General features: G+C 55.2%; 1 protein-coding gene across 1 annotated transcript; it reads right to left on the bottom strand.

Moving 5' to 3' along the window:
* Positions 1-7,385: 7,385 nt before the first annotated feature.
* HAND1 (heart and neural crest derivatives expressed 1) lies at positions 7,386-8,804 on the bottom strand. Its single transcript, XM_064725161.1, has 2 exons — positions 8,294-8,804; positions 7,386-7,802 (listed from the first exon to the last, which is right to left on the bottom strand). The coding sequence occupies exons 1-2, from the start codon at positions 8,798-8,800 to the stop codon at positions 7,701-7,703; spliced, it is 609 nt and encodes a 202-aa protein (XP_064581231.1). The 5' UTR covers positions 8,801-8,804; the 3' UTR covers positions 7,386-7,700.
* Positions 8,805-21,048: the final 12,244 nt, after the last annotated feature.

The following is a 21,048-nucleotide window of genomic DNA, read 5'->3' as shown; positions in this document are numbered from 1 at the left end:
CATTTGATTCATGTTTCCTATTGAATCTTCTTTATGTCTAGTTCAGCCCTGTGCATCTGCTCCTTTCTCAGGCACATCCTTGGCTTTGTTTCGTGCATGATTTATGGCTCCTGTTGTCCAGAGTCAAAGCTGCATGCCCAGCTGACAAGGTGGGCACTGCTCCAGAGCAGTAATGACATGGACCATCCCAGCATTCAAGATCCTTTGCCTTGAAATGCTTTGTTTAATTTCTTTTTCTGATATTCCTCCTGACCATCAGCATTACAAGCAAAGGTGCCTCACTTTTTTGCTACACTGAGAAAGCAAATGAAAAAAACTGGGATTTGAGTATTTGTTTGTCTGAACTCTGTCATGGTGTTTTTAAAGGCTCTGCTGGCACTGTTTGAGTTGTGCTTTTAGCCTTGATTTTTAGCCAGAAGAGGTTGTAGTGTAGCATTTCACACACTTGGGTTCTCACAGAGGAGGATGATCAGATGTCAAAAGCTTTACACCCAAAACAGATCGTGGTGTCCCCGTGCCTGCCTTTGTGGATGTGCCTGGAGGCCTTAATGAAGCAGGATCGTTTTGGAAGATGCTGCTGTGCCACAGGAGGCTGTCCCTGCCTCGGGGGGCTCTCAGGTGAGGAAGGCAAGACCAGGGGTGGCACAGGTGGGCACACACACAGCCTGTGTCTGTCAAGGGTTTTTAGGAGGTTTCAGGGGACGATAAGGGCAGCATACCCCAGTGAAAGGGGAAAACTGTATTTGCATTCCCAAATTGGTGACTGGGGGCTCTTCTGCCAGCACAGTGAGAAGGAGAGGCAGCAGGGCTAAAGGAGGACAGCTGTAAGCAGCAACCTGTTGTGCAGGCACTGACTTTAGTACAAGAGGGTATAATGCAAACTTGTGACAGAAATAAACCACCAGTTAATCTGTTATTTTATAGAGTAATGAATAATGCTGCTTAATCTCATTAAACCCACAGAAGATTTCAACCTGGAAACCAAGGCAGAATCTGCTCAGTCTTTTTAAGATACTCACACAGGCAGACAAAGGAGCCAGCAGATTGATGTGACGGCCGGGAACAGCACACCCTGTGCACTCCGGGCTGCCGTGCGAGGGCAGTGTTCGCCCAGGAAGGCGGAGGGGGAATCGCTGTCCCTCGGAGCCAGGGCAGCCCCGGGGCACCGCGGCCGTGTCCCCATCCCCAGGACGCCTCCTTGGCAGGAGCTGGCTGTGCCTGTCAGGGACCGGAAGCGGGATGATGCTGTGCTGGGATGTGGAGATCATAAAAACGCTTTGTTTGGGTTTTGAGGGGTTTTTTCCTGGTTGGACATTGAAATTGAACACGTCCGATCCTCTGCGTGAGCCGTCCTCGCAGCCTTGATGGAAACCAGGCATTGCTTCCCTGCTCCCCGGCAGAAAGGGCAGCACAGAGGAGCAGGGAAAAATGTGAATGTGGATTTAATGGTTTTGTGTCTTAGAGATGTGGCTGTGCAGGAGGAGTGTGGGGGGAAGAGACTCAGGGCTTGCTTGCTTTTTTTTCTCTGCTTTTAAAAAAAAAATTCTCCTCTATTCAATAAGGAATAACTACAGCTTTACCAGCACTCTGTCTCACTTTGCCACGAGCTGGAGTCCATTTTACATCTCTTATCCTTGCTGGCTTCTTCCCTAAGTACATGAAAACCCCTCAGTGTGCTTTTACTTAATTGCCTTTTGCACTTTCTGCAAGGTCTGTTCCCTTTTCCTGTTGCAGGAAGCACCGCAGCACCTTCAGCAGGAGCACCTCGGTGCTGTGGGGAAGAGGGAGCTCTCGGGTAGCTGAGGTGGCTCTGCTGCTTCTCCTACAGTGCCATGGACTGCCAGAGAGCAGTGATGGGCACTCCACAAGTCCTGTGTCTCTTCCTGGCCTTGACACCTGTGTGGGCAAAGCCGGTTGGATCCAGCTCCTTGGCACCTCACTTTGCTGTCTGGCTTCTCAGCAGCTCCTACACCCAGCCCAGCAGCCGTGGCCTGGGAGGAACCCAGGTGAGCAGAGGAGGGAGTTTCAGAGTTCCTAACTCAAACTCAGAACTCCTTCCCACATCTGTTTGGGAGGAGCTCCTGGCCATGGCAGGTAAACCAGCCTGCTCTGGCCCCTGCTCTCCCCTCAGCTGCTCCTGCAGGTCAGTCACAGGCCATGACAATTTTGTCTAGGTAGCTGCAGTTTGAGGAGGAAAAAAATGCTTTTCCTCCAAATCCCTCAGCCTTCAGCTGCTGGTGATGCCATAAATTCCCTTACTTCTCTGGTTACTGTAAAGTCTTTCAGGGTGGTCAGGACCTGAATTCCTCACACAAAAGAAGAATCAGGGGGGAAAGGAAAGAGCAGGAAGGGCTTTTCCTGCCTTGGGGATCTGCCACAAGGGCTCAGCGAGGCTCCAAGTGTGTGCTATAACTCTGCAACCCCTCTGCTCCTACGTGACTGCCTCTCACTCCCCTCTCACCAGTGCCTGTGCTCCCCACTCGTGTTCCACAGCTCCATCTGGCCCTTTGGCCCCTCTGATCAGCTCCTGGAGCTGCAGCACCTCCAGGTTTGTTATTGCATACTGCACTTCAGCTTTGGAGTAACCAGGAGAGACAGAGCTCATCCAGCATCACAGGGCTGTGGCACTGAGTGCTGCTGAGCAAAGTGCCTGCATGGTTCCTGCCCTGAGCTGTACAGCTCTGATCCTCTGCCACTCCTTCCATCCTGGGCCCTAAATCCAGCTGCTGCATGAGACACAGGCGGGCTGCTGTGCCACCCCACACCACCCACCCTCACCTGAGATGTCATGGCAGATCACTGGGAAATTGCAGCAGTGTCAGCACTGCCAGGGAAGGGGTTTGCTGTGGGGATTGCTCCACACTGGGCAGGACAAGAACAGGTAATTCTGCAGAAAGCTGTAGGTCTCCCATCCTCTGCAATGGAGAAAGAGCCTTCATGGAGTAAAGGAGAATTGCAGGCTGGCTTTGCAGAGGCAGGGATGTGGGATGGATGATGAGTTTGTCCACTGTTTATAGGTTGGCCCAAGGTGCAGGGCTCTTGGTCTTTTCCCAACAAAGGCAGCTGCATGGAATAATTTAGCCCGGGCAGAGCTCAGTGCAAGCAGGAACTGCCACAGGGGTGAAAACCCAGAGAGTTTGGATTTGGTTTAGAAAATAAAACAAAAGCAAGCAAGAAAAAAAACGTCAGTGTTCATCTACCTTTGGCTGCAGAGTGTTCCCGTGCTTGGACATCATTCCTACAGGTAAGGATTAGAAATGCATCATCTCTTTAGATGGGTCTGGGCATCATGTGAGCGTGGAGATTTGAGGAAGAACTATTGAATGTCATGAACTTTGCAGCTGGGCGGGGCCTGGCGGCAGAAAACCTTCCCACCTGAGCAGGGCTCCCAGGAGCCAGCCTGGCTTAGGAGCCAGCAACTGGCCTGAGAGGCTCCGAGTGTTGGGAGAGGATCAAAAAGCTCCCCTGGCAGTAAATCTTTCACCTGCCATGTGACTCACTGCGGCTTGTGGCCATTCCTCCGGGGTCGGCCCCGGGTCAGGATTTCTCCTGTCTCTTTAGCCCCCCAAACCTGGAGATTTTTCTCTTATCTTTGACGCCATCTTGACACCGAAAACAAATTATGGCCCAATTACCCTTACTCAGAGGGGCTGGGCTACCTTAACCGGCCACAACTCCCAGGCGCTTCCTTAAGAGCGGTAATTAGGGGGGCGTGGGGTGGGGAGGGGGCAAGGGCTGGGGGTACCCCTGGCATGAGGGTGCTCTGTTTGCCAAGGCAGGAGGAGACATCCCATCCCATCCCATCCCATCCCATCCCATCCCATCCCATCCTATCCGCCCCATCCCTGCTGCGCTTTGGGCTCGCTGGTGTCCGGGCTGGGGGCTGCCCTGTCCCCCGCCTCCCCAGCGCTGTGTCACGGCTGGGCCAGCCCAGAGGGGCCCCGTGACGGGAGCAGCAGCCCTGGCCCTGGCCGTGACCTTCGGGACGCCCTCGAGCGAGTCCCTGCCCGGGCTGGGGACCGGCTCTGCCTCTCGTTCCAGGCTGGGACATTTCCGTGCTGGCCCCGAGAAACGCGGGACAGCAGCATCGCGGCTGAACCGCCATAACAACCGAGCTGAAACTTCTAAAAATTGTTTTTCTTCCCATCTTTCAGTGTCATTACCCTGTCCTCTCTTCTGCTCTGTCCCTGAGCATTTTTTGGGTGCTGTCTGCCCCACCCAGCAGCTGTTTTGGGAGCTGGCAAATCCATGAGCCTGGACAGTGCTCATGGGTGATGGGGTGGCTGGGTCTGGGTGTTTCTTTCTTTTCCCCCACCCCTTTTTTTTTTTTCTTTTTCTTTTTTTTTTTTTTTTTTGGCAGATTGGTATTTTATTTGGCTCCATCCTGTCTACCGCGCTGTCCAGTGTAACCCTTCCCTTGCTGCTTCTGAGATAAGAATAGGCTCCCCCGAGATCAGATAAACAGGCCCATAAATACCTACAACAACAAGAAGCGGGGTCTGGGCTTGGCAGGAAAGGAGGGAAAAAGAAAAAAAAAAGTCAGAAAAGGAGCCAAACCAGGGGTGCAGAGAGAGGAGTGGGAAGCACCCAACAGCCTCCTTGCCCATATCATTGCTCCCATGGCCGGACAGGGAGCCAGGGCCAAGCAGGGCTGGCAGTGTCCCCTGCCGTGTCCCCTGCCGTGTCCCTGGCGCTGGATTCCAGGGCAGGAGCCTGGCACGTCAGGCGCTGCCCCGGGGCCAGGCGGTCCCTGCGTGCGTGTTCCTCTGCCCGGGCCCCGAGCCGCTGCTTCCCGGCGGCATCAAGTTCACGGCAGGGTCGAGCCGCAGGTATGTGCAGGGCCATTCCCCTGAGCGATGAGCTGGGCCCTTCGATAGCCAAAATCTCAAAGCTGGTGGCCCAGCCGCTCTTCCAGTGAGTTCTGGCACCGGAGCTCTGCCGGGCGCCGCTCCGAGCCGGGGCTCGCTGCCGGAGGAAGGGAGGCTGTCCCTGTGCAGGGCTCCCATCCCCTGCAGCTCCTCTCCCTTTGGGGGTGACCCCATCCTGGGCTGGATCAGCGCTGAGCTGGAATTTCCACTCCCTTTCCCGACCCTGGAGTGACAGAACCGCCTGAGCGGTGCGGAGCTGGGGACGGAGCTCGCTGCTGGCAAACGCAGCCCTTCCAAAGCGTTCGGGCAGCGGGGAAGCCGAGGCTGCAGGAAATGTTTGGTGATGTTTTTTCCCCCCAAACGCTGAGCCACTGCCTCACAGGAAAACCCCTTTGCTGGGCAGGGAAATCCTCTGCAGCCGCGGAAACGGAGAGCGCTTTCACTCGCAAAACCCCGAGGAGCAGGGGAGGCTGGCACTGGGACCCTTCCCCAGCAGTTTGCAGCCAGCAGGTACCACCGCCAAAGATCTGTGGTAAGAAAAGAAAAACTCCTGCGGATGCAGGCAGAACATCGCCCTGGCTGTGCAGGGTGCCCCTTCCCAGAAGCGAAATTGGAAACACGCGGGGTAAAAACCAGCGGAGGTTTCTGGCGGCGTTAAAGAAGGTGCCCAGCTGAGAGTGATGTACCGCGGTGTGCCCGCACCGGGGACACGAATCCCGGCAGAGTCACCTTTGCCTCACAGCAGAGCAAGTCCCGAGTCCCCTTTTAACCCTTTCCCCATCGCTGCCGAAGGGCAGCCCCGGCTGGCACACATGAACGGGACTGCGGACACATTTATGGGGCGCTGGATTGTAGTGTTAGTGACAGCTTGGGAGCTTTCCCACAAGAACCCAGCCTTTAGGAGACTGTGAAACTTAGACATAAAATAGGATCTTTGAGGCTGACTTTCAGTACGGTTTTTTTTCTTTTTTTTTTTTCCCCTTGAATGCATTGGGGTTTAGGAGTGCCGTACTCCACTCATGGAAGTGTTATCACGTTAAACCTCTTATAGCTCAAACAAAAAGTACCACTGCGGGCGGGCACTGCTCTTCTCTGGCAGTCAATTTTCATCTCAGCCTCGCTCAAAGGGATCAGAAAATAGATCAGGGGCAGGGAAGGCAGCCGTGCAGCGGCTCCGGAGCGAGAGAAGGCTGATTTACGCAGCCAGATTCTTTTCATCGCGAGTTAATTACTCTGACTGTACCCTCCAAAGTTTGTGTGTCCCTCCGTCTGTATTTGTACACATGCATAAAGTGACTATAAAACCCAAGCCCCTTCCCGATGGGTGAACTGCAATATTCTTGGTGTGTGCCGATTAATCGATGTGTCAGTATTTTACAGACGTTTCATCGTTATTTCTATACCTTTAGTCGCAATCAAAAACTTGGTTTCTAACAGAAAATGTAAACGTCTCTGCTGTGAGCCCTCAGATTAGCCCTAGAATAATGCACACATTTTCCCGTGCTGTTTTTCTTTGCCCCAAGCAGCCTCCCGAGTGTCAGGGTTTATCCCGGTGTCTCTGGGAACGGCGGCATGGCCAGGCTGGGAAGGCAGGATCAGGATCAGGCTCTGAACCCGTGCACGCACCTCTTGGAAGTCTTTGGTGAGAGCACCGTGTGTGCACAACGGTGAGGATTTGGCTTTAATTATAAAGGATTATTAAGGATTTATGCCTGAGTGGTGACAGAATTCGGGCTGCGTGAGCGTTGCTGTGTCTGAGGCTGGTGACATCCGTTCGGATGGCGAGGAGGGGAAGCTGCTCCTTCGAAACGCGGCCGGGGCAGCGCCGAGCAGGGGATCCCTGTCACAAAGCGCTGCCGGTGCCAGAGCCGGGTGCGCTGCCCCGGCAGGACGAGGGAGCCGAGCCCCGGCTCTCTGCATGGCAGCAACAAAACCTGGGGCTCCACAGCTCTGTGGCGCCATCAGACGCTGGAAAGGCCTGATCCTGCCATCCTTCCCCGAGCCAAATACGAGCCCAGTCCCTCTGGCTGGGCTCCTGGAGAGGGAAGGGAAGGGGTGGTAGGGCAGGAGCAGAGTCCGTGCCCTGGAGGAGGTCCCGGGTGTGTTTGCAGAGCTCCATCAGCTCCTGCGGTGAGCAAGGACGGCATAAACAAGTCTCAGAGGATCCCGAGCTCCCCAAGAAGGAATTCCCTGGCGTGGATCGGCCCCACAGCAGAGTACTGTTTTTAGTCCAGCAGCATCCCTGTGGGCAGCGCAGGGGACCCGGCCAGAGCAAAGCGATTGCCGGAGCAAGGGAAAGCAGAGGGCTCGGACCCGAGGCCGTTTGCATAAAGTTTAAATTTTATTTTATTAATTTTTTTTTTAGCTATTCAGTTTTAAATACGTGGTGTGGCGCGCTCGGTCCCTCGGGAAGTGGTCATGCAGATCTGAGGTAGAAAACCCGGCACAGGAGTGTTCCCAAATGCACCTCTAGGTAGTTTCACCGCAGCCACACGTCGGGCAGGCAGCGGACGGGGACAGGGGATCGGGGGCTCGTATTTACAACAGCGAACGAATCGAAGCGTCCAGTCCGGCCCGGCGGAGCAGGAGCCGCCGCTCGCTGCAGGCAGCGGGAGGGAGCAACGATTACTGAAATGCGGGAAGGGGACGGGGAAAGGGCCCGGCTGGGCCCCGCTGCCTTCGAGGCGGGCAGGAGCGAGCCCGCAGAGCTCGGGGAGCATCCGTCCGGGCGGGGGCGGCCGGGCCGGCTCCCCGATTCCTGCGCCTGGATGGGCTCCGGGCCGGGCTGGGCTCTCTCCGACATTGCACATGGAGGGGCGGGCGGGGCGGCTCTCAGGGGTTCAGTTCCAGAGCCCAGACCTGCTGGGGCCAGCCCGTCCGGCCCTTCAGCTTCTTCTCGCCGTGCCCCAGAGGTTGCGAATAGACCTCGGGCTGCTGCGGGAGAGGAGATGGGGAGAGGAGAGGAGGGAGAAAGGAGCGGTCAGGAACGGAGCGGGGTCCCGGGTCGCGGGGCTGCAGCCGGGCCCGCAGCTCCGGGCGGCTTTGGCAGCCCGAGGACAAAGAGGGGCTTCAGAGGTGCCCACCCCGCACCCGCCCGTGCAGCGCGGGGAGAAGCGGCCGCCCTGGCTCCGAATCGCTCCAGGGAGAGCTCCCGGGAGAGGCGAAGGGCAGAGCGGGGCAGGCTCCAGCCCCGGAGCCGCGGGCTGAGCCCTCGTGCAAAAGGCTCGGGAGCCCACCCGACCCGTCGGGCTATTTTCCGTCGAGTTTTCCTTCACAGATTTGTTATTACTATTATTATGATTGGTAAAAAATTCTTCAGCGAGGCCGGGAGAGTTTAGAGGATTTTTCCCCCCCAGTCCCGGCGTTTTTCCCGCCCGCTCCTGGCCCACGGGGAGCAGGGACGCGGGTCCCGATCCGCCTCTTACCGTCTCCCTTTTCCTCTTGTTCTCCCTGCCGTCCGCCTTCTTGAGTTCGGCTTTGAAGCCCTCGGTGTCGCCGGGCTGGCTGTCCTTGGCCAGCACCTCCATCAGGTAGGCGATGTAGCTGGTGGCCAGGCGCAGGGTCTTGATCTTGGAGAGCTTGGTGTCGGCGGGCACGTTGGGGATGCACTCGCGGAGCTCGGCGAAGGCGCTGTTGATGCTCTCCGTCCTCCGCCGCTCCTTCTTGGGTGCCCCGACGCCTTTTCGCCGTCCCAGGCGGCCGCTGAGAGCCTCCAGCCGCCCCGGGCCGGCCGGGCCATACTCGGCGGGGCCGTAGTTGGGGCTCTGCCCGGCGAGCTCGGGGGTGGCCTCGGCCGGGTTGAGCACCCAGCCGGGGAAGTAGGCGCGCTCCTGGTGGCACCGCGCCGCCGGCCCGAAGAGGAAAGGGTCGTGCAGCATGTGGTGGTGATGGTGGTGGTGGTGGTGATGCTGGTAGCCCCCCACCAGGTTCATGATCCGCTCCGCTGGCCCCGGGGGCCGCTCAGCAGCGTTCCATGGCCGGGCGGGAGGCGCTCCCGGTGGGCTGCGGGGAGCGCGGCTCCGGTGGCGGAGGCGGCCGTGCGGTTTGGGGTGGGGGCGGTCGGGGTTTGGGGTTTCGGGTTTGTTGTTTGGGGTTTTTTTAACCCCTTCTGGAGCCTCCCGACCCTGCCTTTATATAGGGCCGCGGCCCCCCCGCCGTGGAGCCAATGGGCAGGGGAGGATGCGCGGAGGCCCCGGGGGGAGCGGGGCGGCGGAGGGGGCGTGCGCGGGGCTCGGGGCTCACACCTCCGCCGCTCGCCCTGCGTCCCGCCCGCTCCTCGCTTGCAGGGGGAAAGGGGTGAGGAAGAGCCGAGGGGCTCCCAGCCCCGTCCCGGAGCGCTCCGACCCCCGCTGCCTCCCCGCTGTCGGGGCGGGGGTGTCCGAGCCCCCAGAGCCCCGCGCCCGGCCCGGGGAGGAGAGCGACGGGCGGCTCTGGGGGACTCGGACTGTCCGGAGCCCCGACGGCCGGGCCGAGCGAGCGGAGAGCAGCGGGGCCAGGGGATGGGGAGAAAAGGGGGCGAAGGTACCGGAGTGAGGCGGGCTGGGGGCGCAGGGATGGGGTGTGGGCTCTCTCCCTGCACATGGGTCTCCTGGCCCACGCCGGCGCTGCACAGCTGCACAGGGATGTGCACTGCACGCGTGTACAGCACACGCCCACGCTGTGCAATGCACGCTGCACAAATCCACGCTGTGCCGGTGTTGGTTACACCGTGCACTGCTGCTCACACCTGGGTACTGCACGAGTTGCCCACACGCACCACGAAGATGCTGCATGGACCACACAACCCTGTGCTGTGCACACACTGCACAAACATGTCACACACCCATGTATGTTACACGCACCAGCAGCACGGGTGTGCCACATGCACAATGTCACTGTAAGTACAGACTCACACACGTGAGGCACATGCACACCTATCACACACATGGGTTATAAACACACATGTGTGTGCTGCTCACAGACACTGCATAGATACATAAATATATAAAAATTATACTGTCCATGCGCACAAATGTATTTACAACAGGGAGAGGGGGACCAGTCCTGCACTCCCTGTCCCATCCAGCCACGAAAGTGCTGGGGGAACCCGCTGGGGTTGGGGTCCTGTACTTCACCACAGCCCCAAACCCCAGCCCGGGGAGAGTCCCTGGAGTGGACAGCACACCCTGCTCGCCTCTGCGCCCATGGGTGACACATCCCCGGGCCGATGTCTCCCAGAGCCCTCACCCCCATCCCAAGGGCGCACTGGGGCTGACCCTGCTCTGCTCAGTGGCTCCAGAGAGGACAGGCCGGGCACGGCAGAGGCGATCACAGCCCGGCGGGGCAGGAAGGGGCTTTGGGCCCGAGGTATGTTAGCGATTAGCGGCGCTTTCCAGCGATTCATCTTGCAGCGGAGGGTGGAAACGTTGGAGGGTTGTTTGCAGGCGCTTGTATTAATCATCCGGGCTAACACACCATTAACGTCCTCCTGCATTTTAAAGATGACAAATTTTATTTGACTTCTCTCAATCACGGTTCCCGGGCGGATTCGGGAGCCACTTAAACGCCTCGGATTTTCCATCGTTAGTTGTTACAAGGCGGGTTGCAGAGGCGGGAGGCTGGGGGGGCCGGGCAGGGTGCGAGCGGGTCTCGGTTCTGCGGCTGGGGGGAGCCGGATCTGCCCAGCTTTGTTCCCCCCCGCTTTGTTCTCAGCTGCTGCAGAGACCCCGCTCCCCCACCCCCTTTAAACGAGCGCCCTGCGAACATTTGCTAGTGATTACTCTCCTGTTAGAGCCAGCCTTGGGTAGGGTAGGGCGCCCTGTCCCCGCTTTCCTTCAGAACAGCCGTGGTTGGGTGGGATCCCCGAGCCCGGCTCGGAGCTGGTGGGAGCCCAGTGCCCACCTGGGAGAAGCTCAGGGGTCCCACTCCATGCCTCACCTCTCCATGGGGACAGAGCATCACCTGTGGAGCTCTTGCTCCTCTTACAAACCATCCAGCTTCTCCCCAGCCCTGCAAACTGCCAGGTGAGAGTCTGTGCCACCCAACTCCAGCTCTAGAAATACCTCCCAAAAATACCCCTTTGATCCCCACAGCCCTGCATTGATTGCACAGGCCGCTTAGAGCCACAAACAGCTGGGAGCTGTCACCTTGAGCCGTGCACCAGAGTCACCGCCAGCTGCCAAGCCAGGTGAGTCCAGCCCAAGTCCGGGCATTATCTTGCATAATCCACACCCTGATGGAGTCCCTGGACCCTGCAGAGTTTGGAAGTGCTCAGCTGAGCAAATAGTGGGACCAGAGGGTTGATTTTTCCTTTGGAAAATCATTCTAATCTTTCGTGTTTTAATAAAATAATAAAACCAGAGCCCTTTTCATGCCGACACCTTCTAAATCAAACCAGACTGCCTTTGTCATGGCGTCCAAATTTAGCACTTCTCAAACTTTTGGTGAGTTTCTTTAATTTCACATCTCCCCACTCGCATGGGGGAGAAAACCCTGAGCAGTTTGGATTAGGAGATTTATGGCTGGCATGGCAGGAGGAACCACGTTTCTCTCCACCTGTTTTCCTTCAAATCAGAGAAAGATTTCCTTCCCTCACAGCCAGGTGATGGTGAGGGGGCCGATGCTGCATGTTGGGAGCGAGGTTATCCCAGGTCTCTGTGAACCCCAGCCCCCCAAAGCCAGCAGGACACCAAGCCCTACATCCATCCCCATTTCTGGGACAGGAGCTGAGGTTTTGGCCCTGGCCCCTCAGCCACCTCCTTATCAGCGCCCAGCCCGCGGCAGCCCCGCTGTCCTGTGACTTTGACGCCAGCTCTGCTCCCCCCCTCTGGCTCCCTTATCTAAATAGGAGCGTAAATCAGGCCCTTGGCAGATGCCCTGGCAGGACAGGGACTCCATAAAAAGGGGCTCTGCTCCAGCTCTGTTTACATTGCAGCCCCGTAAAATATTCCCCTTGTCTTCCCTGTTAGCGTCTCCCTGCAGCATCCCAGCACCCTGCTGCACCCACAGCCCCCCGCCCCACGCTCCTCCGAGCCCCAGGGTGCAGCCGGGAAGGTCCCAGCCCTGTCACCCCCCAGCCCCACGCCGTGTCCCCCCTCAGGTTATGCCCAGGGTACCTCCTCACTCCTCCAGAGCCTTCAATCCCCTCCTGAGGCACTGCGGGCGCAGAGCAGGGCTGAGCCAGCTCCCCTGGGCAGCTGGGTTGTGTCTAAAGGTGCCCCTGGGTATTTATAGCACTTGCCTGAAATAATGCAATAATAATCACTCAGCACCTTCCTAACAGTTCTGCTCTCAGAGGCCTCGGGGGACGGTGGCAAAAACCCTTGGGAAACTGAGGCATGAGCAGAGTCTGCTCCAAGGAGAGCCGCAGAGGGGGATTCTTTTCCTCCTGGCAGCATGAGGAGGGAGAGAACCTGCAGCAGTGAGTGGAATCAAGTCAGTTTGGTCAGCAATGAACTCAGATCTGGGGTCACAACACAGGCTGGGCTGCAAAAGCCCACTCAGGGCAGCTCTCCTTCCCCAGCAGGGTTTGCCACACGTGTCCTGCTGTGCCAGGATGGGCATGATGAGGTTGATTAAGAGAGGGTAGTTAGTCATGGGAGATGGTTTGGGTTAAGCTAGGGAGAGGATTTGAACCTCTGAGTTAAAGGACTTAAGCCTTTTGCATTTTCTGAGCTCTGCCACGCTAGCTGGTCCTTTGCTTGGACGCGGTGTGAGGGGTGCTGGGGTGTGCAGAGCTCACTCTTGCTGGTGCCTGTGCCCTCCTGTGCCCACACACTGCCTGAGTCCCCAGACTGCACCACTGGGCTGCTGAATTCTGCACCAGCCCCACAAAAGCAACTCCCAGTGAGGTGCAGCCTGTCAGAGCCCCACAGAAGGAGCAGGAGGAATTGGGGTGAACACAGGGCTGTGCCTGGATGTTCCTGTTCCCAGCACAACCCACAGCACCTTCCCTGTCCACACCCCTCCTGTGCCGCCCCTATGGCGACACACAGGATGACAGCAACCATTGCCCCTCAAGAAATGCCATCTATTTATGGCCAAACAGCCACTGTCTTGCCTGGATAAATCAAAAGGAAAACAAAGCTTTACGGAAAAAAGTATTAAATTTTCCATGTGCTCCTGAAGGGATGGGCCAGGCACTCGCTGTTTATTTTTTGGGCTCTCTCTTTGCTAGTACTGTAAGTGACATTGTGTTTACAAAAGTTTTTATGTCATCAGAGCAAAGTCACAGCTCAGCTTCCTCTCCTGTGTATTTTATGTAGATGGATGTGTCTGTGAGGAACATTCAAACTAAACAGAGAGCTGGTTTATAGGAAAATGTATTTATTTGAAAAATCGTAACTCACAATTTCGGCAAAACCGGGCTCCACATTTATTGCTGCTAATGGGGTGTGGCGGCCATAAATTAACCTGGAGAATTGCTGCAGCCATTTCAACAATGGCTCATTGTGCTGGTGGAGCAGCAGCTCCTCAAAGAAGGCTCATGTCAATTGGCAATTAGGTTTGGGTGCAAACAACAGGTAAAGGGAAGGTAACAGCAGCCTCGCTGCTGGAACCAGCCCCAAAATCATCACCCTAGGCTGGCATGGGTGCCCTGAGTCTCACTTGAAACAGAGCTGTTCCCTCACCTGATTGCCATGGAAATCAGTGGAAGGAGGCTCCACCTGCCATAAGGGGAATTCCTATTTATATTAAATTATCTGTCATAGACATGTAATTGGAGATGACAGAAAAACCCAGTCCATGAGCTCTGACTGGCAGCCCAGGTGAGCCACGTGCATGGTGCTCCCTGGTTGACCTCTCTTCTTGAAGGAAGTGTTGCACTGAATCAGGAGTGATGCTCCTACCCTAAAACCTCTTCTTTCCCACCCAGACTCCTTGCTGAGAGAAACACTGATCCCCAAAACCTTGAGGCTGGCTGCTGGCCCTGGGGTACAAGCTGCCACTGTCATTGTCCCATCCTCGATCTGCTGGCTCTGGGCAGGGTTTGGCTGGTGGCTCCTGGTGACAGCTCTCCACTCGTGGGGAGCGGTGGAAAAGCGCTCCCGGATGATTCAGGTCCTGACAAAAACCAGTGCCTTTCCCTCCTCAAACCACTTTCCACTCCTGAAGCAAATTCACAAGGGCTCTAGAATGTCCTGCTCCAGGGCATCAGCCAACTGCTAATGGCTGGGGATTGGGAAAGACATTTCCTCCGCTGAGGATTGCATAAGCGCTTATTAAGGCAGCTCCTGGCTCTTCAACAAAAGCATCTGGTTTGGGGCATAGCTGGAGACAAACTGCTGGGTCTGGGTGGGCAGAGCTGGGCTTGCTGCTTCCAGCCCTTCCCTTAGTGCAGGTTTGGGTCATCTCCTCTGCGCTGGTGGGGAAAGAGAGGTTGGTCATGACATGAGATGTGTCCTTCTCCCTCTCCCCTGCTCTCCACTAATCCTGGTGGTGCCACTGTGGGGAATTCTCTTCCCACTCCTTCCAACTCCAGGAGCTCAGGGGCCTTCCAGCCCCAGGAACCAGGACACCATGTGTGCATGAGGGATTTCCCTGCTCCCTGTTACACCCCCATCCCACATTCCTTGAAGGAGGAACTCCCTCCTGTCCCATTGCTGCTGTGCCTGGCACATGGACTGGCCTGGCTCGGTGGCTGAGCTCCTGCTCTGCACCCTGTCTGTGTGACATTGCAGGTAAATGGCTTTGTGGTGAGAAAAGGCTGCTGACACTGGTCCTGACCACCAGAAAAGGTTGGGATGCTTTAAACAGGGCTCTGCTGTGTCACAGGCTCAGTGTGACGTGCTGGCACTGCAGAGCAGCCAGAGCCAGGAACAGCATCCTGTCCATGTTTCCCTGTGGGGGGACCATGTCCTGGCATCCCTGCTTCCCTCCTTCCTCTCTGTGTGGATCCACATGGGGTCTTTAACTCATTTTGTCTCTAAGATTTCCAGGGCAATTCCAGTTCTCATCACAGTGTCTCATTCCAGGTCTGGCTATGCCTTCCCAGCTGTGCCAGGGTAGGAGGATGAGGACCATTAGTGCTGCCTTATTATCCTGGTTATACTCAGCTCTCTCAGAATTCCAGGTTTTCTCTCTGCTCAGGTGCAGGAGTTACTGCTCACTTCCATGGGAGCAGAGGGACTGATTTTCCCTTGGTTCCCCCCAGTGCATCCTGAGATGTCTGTGCAGCTGCTGGGCCAGCCATTACTGCAAGATTCTATGAGATGGGTTTTATAAGATGGGTTTTCCAAGGTTGGATTGAGATGGTTTTAAGAATTAACAAGCATCTGTTAATACTTTTTTTGCAACAGAAAATTATTTGGGAGTTGGGGGTCTTAAATAATTTTAGTGCTTTTTCCCACCCTTTTCCCCCCTGTTTTATAAATGGGAGGTGGCAGAAGCCTCCCCAGAGCTCATTATTGCCCATCCCAAACTGGGATCCAGCACCCAGCATGGCTGTGCTGCTGCCTTCACAGGCATGGGGGGAAGTGGGGGGATTTTGGGGCAAACAGGCACAGAGATACTGAGTGTCCTTTTGTCAGTGTGGTCCATGGTGTCACCATGGATATTTTGCCTCCTTGCATCCAGGCAGTCATAGGATGGGGACATGCTGTAAAAAGTGATTCCAGACCTCCAAAGAATAACTGTTTTATTGTATATCAATATACACAGTAAATATGTGACTCCTCCTAACATGCTCTGGAGAAAAAAAAAAACTGTCTGAAATGGAGCTTATTGGAAGGAAATAAATTGCTCCCATAAAAATGCTGATCCCTCCCTACTTTTCAAAACTGAAACAAAATCGTTTGCTGTGAGCTGAAGACCTTTCTTCTCTTGGCTCCTGGTTTTCCAAGAAGAGCAGGGAACATGAAGGAAAAACAAGCCTTCCCCATTAAAACCTGCTTAAGTGAAACTCCAGTTTTCTCTTAAACTTTGCTTGGAAACATTTGGAGCAGCTTCGTGCAAACCAGTTCTGCTCTTTGAAAGGCCATTAAAATAAAAAACACCCAACCCAAAATAGCCACCTCTGCAAGAAGCATCTTGTTTGGACAAAAGTGGTTTGTTTTACGCCCTAAATCCAAACACTCCTGGGGAAATGTTGTGAAATCCACCAGGCTGGCGGTGCGGCGGCTCCAGGGATGTTTTGTGGGACATGGACAGAGCTGGTGGGTGCTGGCACAGTGATGGCCACCACCAGCACTTCACTGCTGGTTATCCCAGCTGCTAGAGTGTCCCTGGCTTCAGCACAGTGCATTTTCCATCAGGGTGAGTTCTGGCAGGCAGGGATTTTGTACCAGCCTTCAGCCCCACTCTGATCTTGCCCCAGAGATCCTGTGGCCTCTCTGAAGGGCCCATCATATGCAGGAGCTGAGAACACTCACTCTGGGACAAACAAAAGCCATTTTCCAACACGGTGTTGAAGCCCTTAAATTTTTTTTTAACATACTCCATGTTATACCCAGAGCACAAAAAACCCCACAGTAATTCCTAAGCCAGCAATATGCACACCAGCAACCCTGATACAGTATTTAAACATATATATAAGATAAAATTGCATGTATAAATAAATATTTTACTATATAAAAATAAAATAAATGTAAGTACAAATATAATTATGATTGTATTTGTAAATATAAAGAAATATATGTAGCGTGTGTGTATATGCATATATATATATATAAAATATATATAGCATGTGTGTATATGCATATATATATATATGGTGCTCCTTTTTCTGCTAGTGGCATCAGTCTGCAATTTAGGAAATCACAAATATTTCTATGCCAGGGTCTTTGGCAGTGAAGTTTTGCTGTACAGCTGCCCCTCCTGTGCAGCAAGCCCAGCCTGGTGAAGCCCTGCCAGGAGCACAACACCAATGGAGTTAGGGAGAATTATTCCTCATGGATTTGCCTGAACCTGCCAGATTACTGGGGAGCTGGGATCCTCTGGATGGGCACTCCACCTCGCTGTGGCTCTCCAGAAGGAAGCTGGCCCAGGCTCATTTGCTTGGTGTGATGCTGAAATTGTGGGGTGGAGGGTGGTGAGACCCCAGTGCTGTGAGGAAAGGGAGAGCTGCTGCCCCACCTTTCTTCTGGAGGGGATGGGGGAAGAAAGGGCTACACCACTGTGAAACTGCAGTTTTAGAGGGTGCTGATTGTTTTCTGGGGCCAAAAGGACATGAAACATCATGTCTAAAGATGACAGGCTCGATTTGCTGTGTCATTAACCAGAGCCGAAACTCTAGATGGGCTGGGTCTCCTGTGAGCTGCACGCTGCTTCCCCTGCTGCTGCTGAGCTCTGATTCTGACAGATAAAGGCCTTTGTGAGTGCATTTCTCTTGCTCAGACCTTGTTTTAATTCCATGGATGCTATTATGCTGTCTGTGAGATGAGGAAGTTGTTTCTATCCCACTCCCACACGTATCTGAATGTGCCCCCTAAAATGCACTGGCTCCTCAGCACACATGTGCTCCCCCAGGTGCTTGCAGGGGCTTCAAATAAGGACAAAGCATAATCCTCCTTCTCATCAGGGAAAAAACTCTCATTCCCAACCTTCCACAGCCTTGAGATCTCATGGAAATAAGCCCCAAGGTCCAGCCCAGGAGTGGTGGGGTGACAACGGTGTGGGGAGCAAACAGGCAGCAGAATCAGGAAGCCCCACAAAAGCCCCATAACCACCCATCTCATGGTCCTGGCAGTGGTGACAAACCCCAATCCAGGTTAAAAGCAGCTGCTGAGACCCAGATGTGGTGGATGAGGCCAGGTGAGCTGGGCTCAGCGTTTGGCCACACCAGGGGCTCTGCTGGGCTTATGGACGCCAGCACCTAAACACAGAGCACTTTTTAAAGGAGCACGGGTGCTCTGGGCTCTGAGCAGCCCCTGCCTTTGCCAGCAGAAAGCTGGAGGTGACAGGGCTCACAGGGAGGTGGCTGGAAAGGGAGCAGTGGAGCTGAGTGTGCATGAGCAGGCTCAGAGCACAGTAGGAAAAAATACCGCAATAGGCAAAGCATCTCCCATTTGCCCCTAAGCTCTGGCTCTTCCTGTGCTGATAACAAGCCCAGTAAATCTCCTTCCAGCAATGAGACATTTTTTTCCCCTCTCCTTCCCCTCTCACAGCCTTGTCAGACCGTGCTGGCTGCGGGAGCTGGGGTGGGACTGCCCTCCTCACCCCTCTGTGGGGAAGTGTCCCAAAGCATGCAGCCCCCCGAGCATCCCAGCAGGTTCCTGAGGTTTCCAGCCCTGCCCTGAGGTGTGGGAAGGAGCTGGGTGCAGGCAGGAGCTGTCTCCTCTCTAATTGCCCCCGGAGCCCCATGGCTGAGCCACTTGCTGCTATCTCAGGCCATCTCAGCTGGTGCTGGGCTGAGTCAGGAGAGATGGAGACTGATACTGACCCTCTGTCCAGCTGACAGGGGTGCAGGGCAAGAGTGGAGGCAGAAAACCTGGGATGTACACGTCCAAAATCCTTCTGGCCTTAGTGTTTTGGCTGAAATAGGGAGCTCAGGCAGAGAGCAGGTTCCCATCAGCAGTTTGGTGCTCAGCCCTGGGCTGGATGAGCCTCAGTGACCTGTCAGATGTAGCTCCTGACCTGGGAGAGTTTGAGCCTGCCCAAAACCTGGCAGAGAGAGCATTGCTGTTCTGAAAAAGCAGCTCTGGATGTGCTGGGCAGCAGGATGGGATTTACTCAATTTAGGAGTTGTGGTGGGACACAGGGCCATCATTTCCCATGCAGGAGATGGCCACAGAGCTTCCTCCCAATTGCTCTTTTTATGTCTGAGGGCTGAGACTCCTTTCTGGTCCCACCATGCTACTGTTCCCTCCCCATAGCCAGACCCTGCCACTGAGTTGCCCCAGTAAATGCCACCATGCCATGGCTCAGCTGCTGCCCTGTTGGGATTTTCCTCCCTCGTGCATCACCAAGCACTGCTCATTCTCCTCTTCCTCTCGCGAATTCCTCATAAATTTCCCGCTGCCGGCTCCACCAGCGCCGCGTTCCCATTAAACCTTGCAGGCTGATTGCATCTGTCAGTGTCACTGTCTGGGGCTGGAATGTGTCACCCTGCTCCAGAGGAGTCATGTATTCAGCCCTGGCAGAGCATTTCAGGACAAGGCACTGGGTTAGATCACGGAGGGACAGTTTTGCTGCAGTGGCAAGCGCTGATCCATCTCGCAGAGCAGGAGGAAAGCACCGCCTCTGGATTCTTTCCTATTTATTTTTCCTAAACAGAGGGCTTAGAAGTGCGAGAGTCACCTACCAACAGGATCCTGGGCTTTGCTGGAGCGTCCTAAAGAAAGGGAGTTTGCTTTAAAAAGCCTCCAAACCCCATGAATTTGGAGCAGACGCTTTTTCCACTGTCCCTGTCATGTCTCACTTCTTTTGTCCGGATTCTTGGGGTGTCCCCAGACCTGCAGGTACTTTGGGGTCCTTGCTGTGTGGTAGCAAGGGCTGTGGTTTGTGGGGTCTGGGATGACCCCAGTAGTGGAGGAAGCAGGTACAACCATGACCCAGCACCTCACCATGTCCCTGCAGGCAGTGGGACAGGGAAACTCTGGTGGTGACAGTGCAGTGACCATGGGGAGTAGCCAGCTATGACACTCTCATGCCCACACCAGGTCCCTAATGCTGAGGAGGGGGGTCTCTTGAAATATTAGATGTGATTATCAGACATTCAGAGTTAAAACATAAAATGAAATTATGCTTCTGCTTTCATTATCCATGTAAGTGTGCAGCTGCATGAAGGAACCCCACATTCTGGGAAGTACTTCATCCTGACCATCAAGAGCTTCATCCCCTGTCCCTGTCTGGGGAAATCTCGTCCCTGTGTGTTTGGGTGGGGCATGGGGTGGATGAGGAGATGCAGGGACAGCTGTAACCTCGAGGACAGGCACCCTTGCACAGCAGATGTGCAGCAGGAGCCTTCATTCCCTGCACTGTGATGGACTCAACTGCCTTCCTTTGGGATACATATCCTTGGATGGTCCCATGCCATTGGTAGCAGGTTTCCCATTGCTTTTCCTCAGCTACCTGTGCTGGTTTCCTCCAAGGGGGGCTCAGATGCTCTGGGAAGCTCCTCTCCCCAGGGTGCTGCCCGGTGACCTGCCTATGGTAAGGGTGGAAGAGACAGTCAGTCTGTGTTGCTTTGTTTATAAGAACATATTTGCAGTGATTGATGTCTGAGCTGGGGAAGTATGCTTGCAAGTGAGACTTTAAAACATGAATCAAACAATGTTTGGAATATGTATGCTGCTCTGTCAAACATTTCTCGGCGTTTGGAGTCTGCAGAGCCTGCGCGTCCAGAGGTACGCAGAGGTGTCTGCAGGGAAAGCGTCCGCCACGCTGTGAGGGTGAGTGTGGGCATCCTTCAGCCTCACCATCACCTCTCCACGCCAGGAGGCTGCAGGGAGCAGCTCAGGGTTTGCAGCATGGCCAGGGGTGCACGTGGAGGCGTCCCGTTAAGCGCCGTCCATCACGGGACATTCCTTCAGGCGACGCTCCTCTCTGCCAAATCCTCCCCTGGGCCTGCTGAGGAATGAGAGCAGCCCTGCAGGACAGAGTCAGCTTCCAGGCTTCCTTCCCCTCCAGATAACCCCACTGCCCGTGGAGAGAAGAAAGGTCTGGAAGGGGAGGGCCACGTCCAGATGTTCACTGAGTGCATTAAGACCCTCAGCCAGAGGAGCACATGCTTCAGGTTAAGCCCCTGAGCAGTCCCAGCTGCAGCAGAATTAATAAAGTCTTCACTTAATCACTTACTGAATGCTCTCCCTGATAAGGGCTGGGGTAGTTTGTAGTGGACAGGGAATCTTCTCAGGGTTTCCCATTGCATGTCCTGTGTGGGCATCCCTGCACACTGGCATCCCTGCTGCCATGCCAGCTCCTTTGCCCATGGAGCAATGTGGGTTTCCCAGTTAAGAGAGCTGCCCTGCACTATAATGCAGGGATTGTGGACCTCATCCCATATTTTCTGAGCTCTGCTCTCTCTTCTATTCATTGGGATGTTCCACTTCCCATTGCCCATGGAGTGGGGCTGGACGTGGCTCATCTCAGCAGAACCAGCTGTGGAAATCACTGCCAGCTGTTGGAACAGCTCTGTCCCAGCTGCTCCATCCCCCTTCCTCCAGGTCCCAGGGGATACATTGCTCTCCTAACCCCAAAATGGCCCTGGGCCATCACCTCACTCCACACAGAGGATCCAGCCATGGATCCTGCTGATCCAGCT

The sequence above is a fragment of the Zonotrichia leucophrys genome, chromosome 13 (genome assembly GCF_028769735.1).
Source record: "Zonotrichia leucophrys gambelii isolate GWCS_2022_RI chromosome 13, RI_Zleu_2.0, whole genome shotgun sequence".
Classification (NCBI taxonomy): Eukaryota; Metazoa; Chordata; class Aves; order Passeriformes; family Passerellidae; genus Zonotrichia; species Zonotrichia leucophrys.
This window is presented reverse-complemented; position numbering and strand designations above follow the sequence as displayed.

Bases quoted from the DNA above. Each gene is read 5' to 3' on its own strand.
- HAND1 (XM_064725161.1), bottom strand. From the start codon at position 8,800: ATGAACCTGGTGGGGGGCTACCAGCATCACCACCACCACCACCATCAC. The intron at 7,803-8,293 runs GTAAGAGGCGGA...CCTCTCCCGCAG, and splicing joins ACAAGAGGAAAAGGGAGACG to CAGCCCGAGGTCTATTCGCA.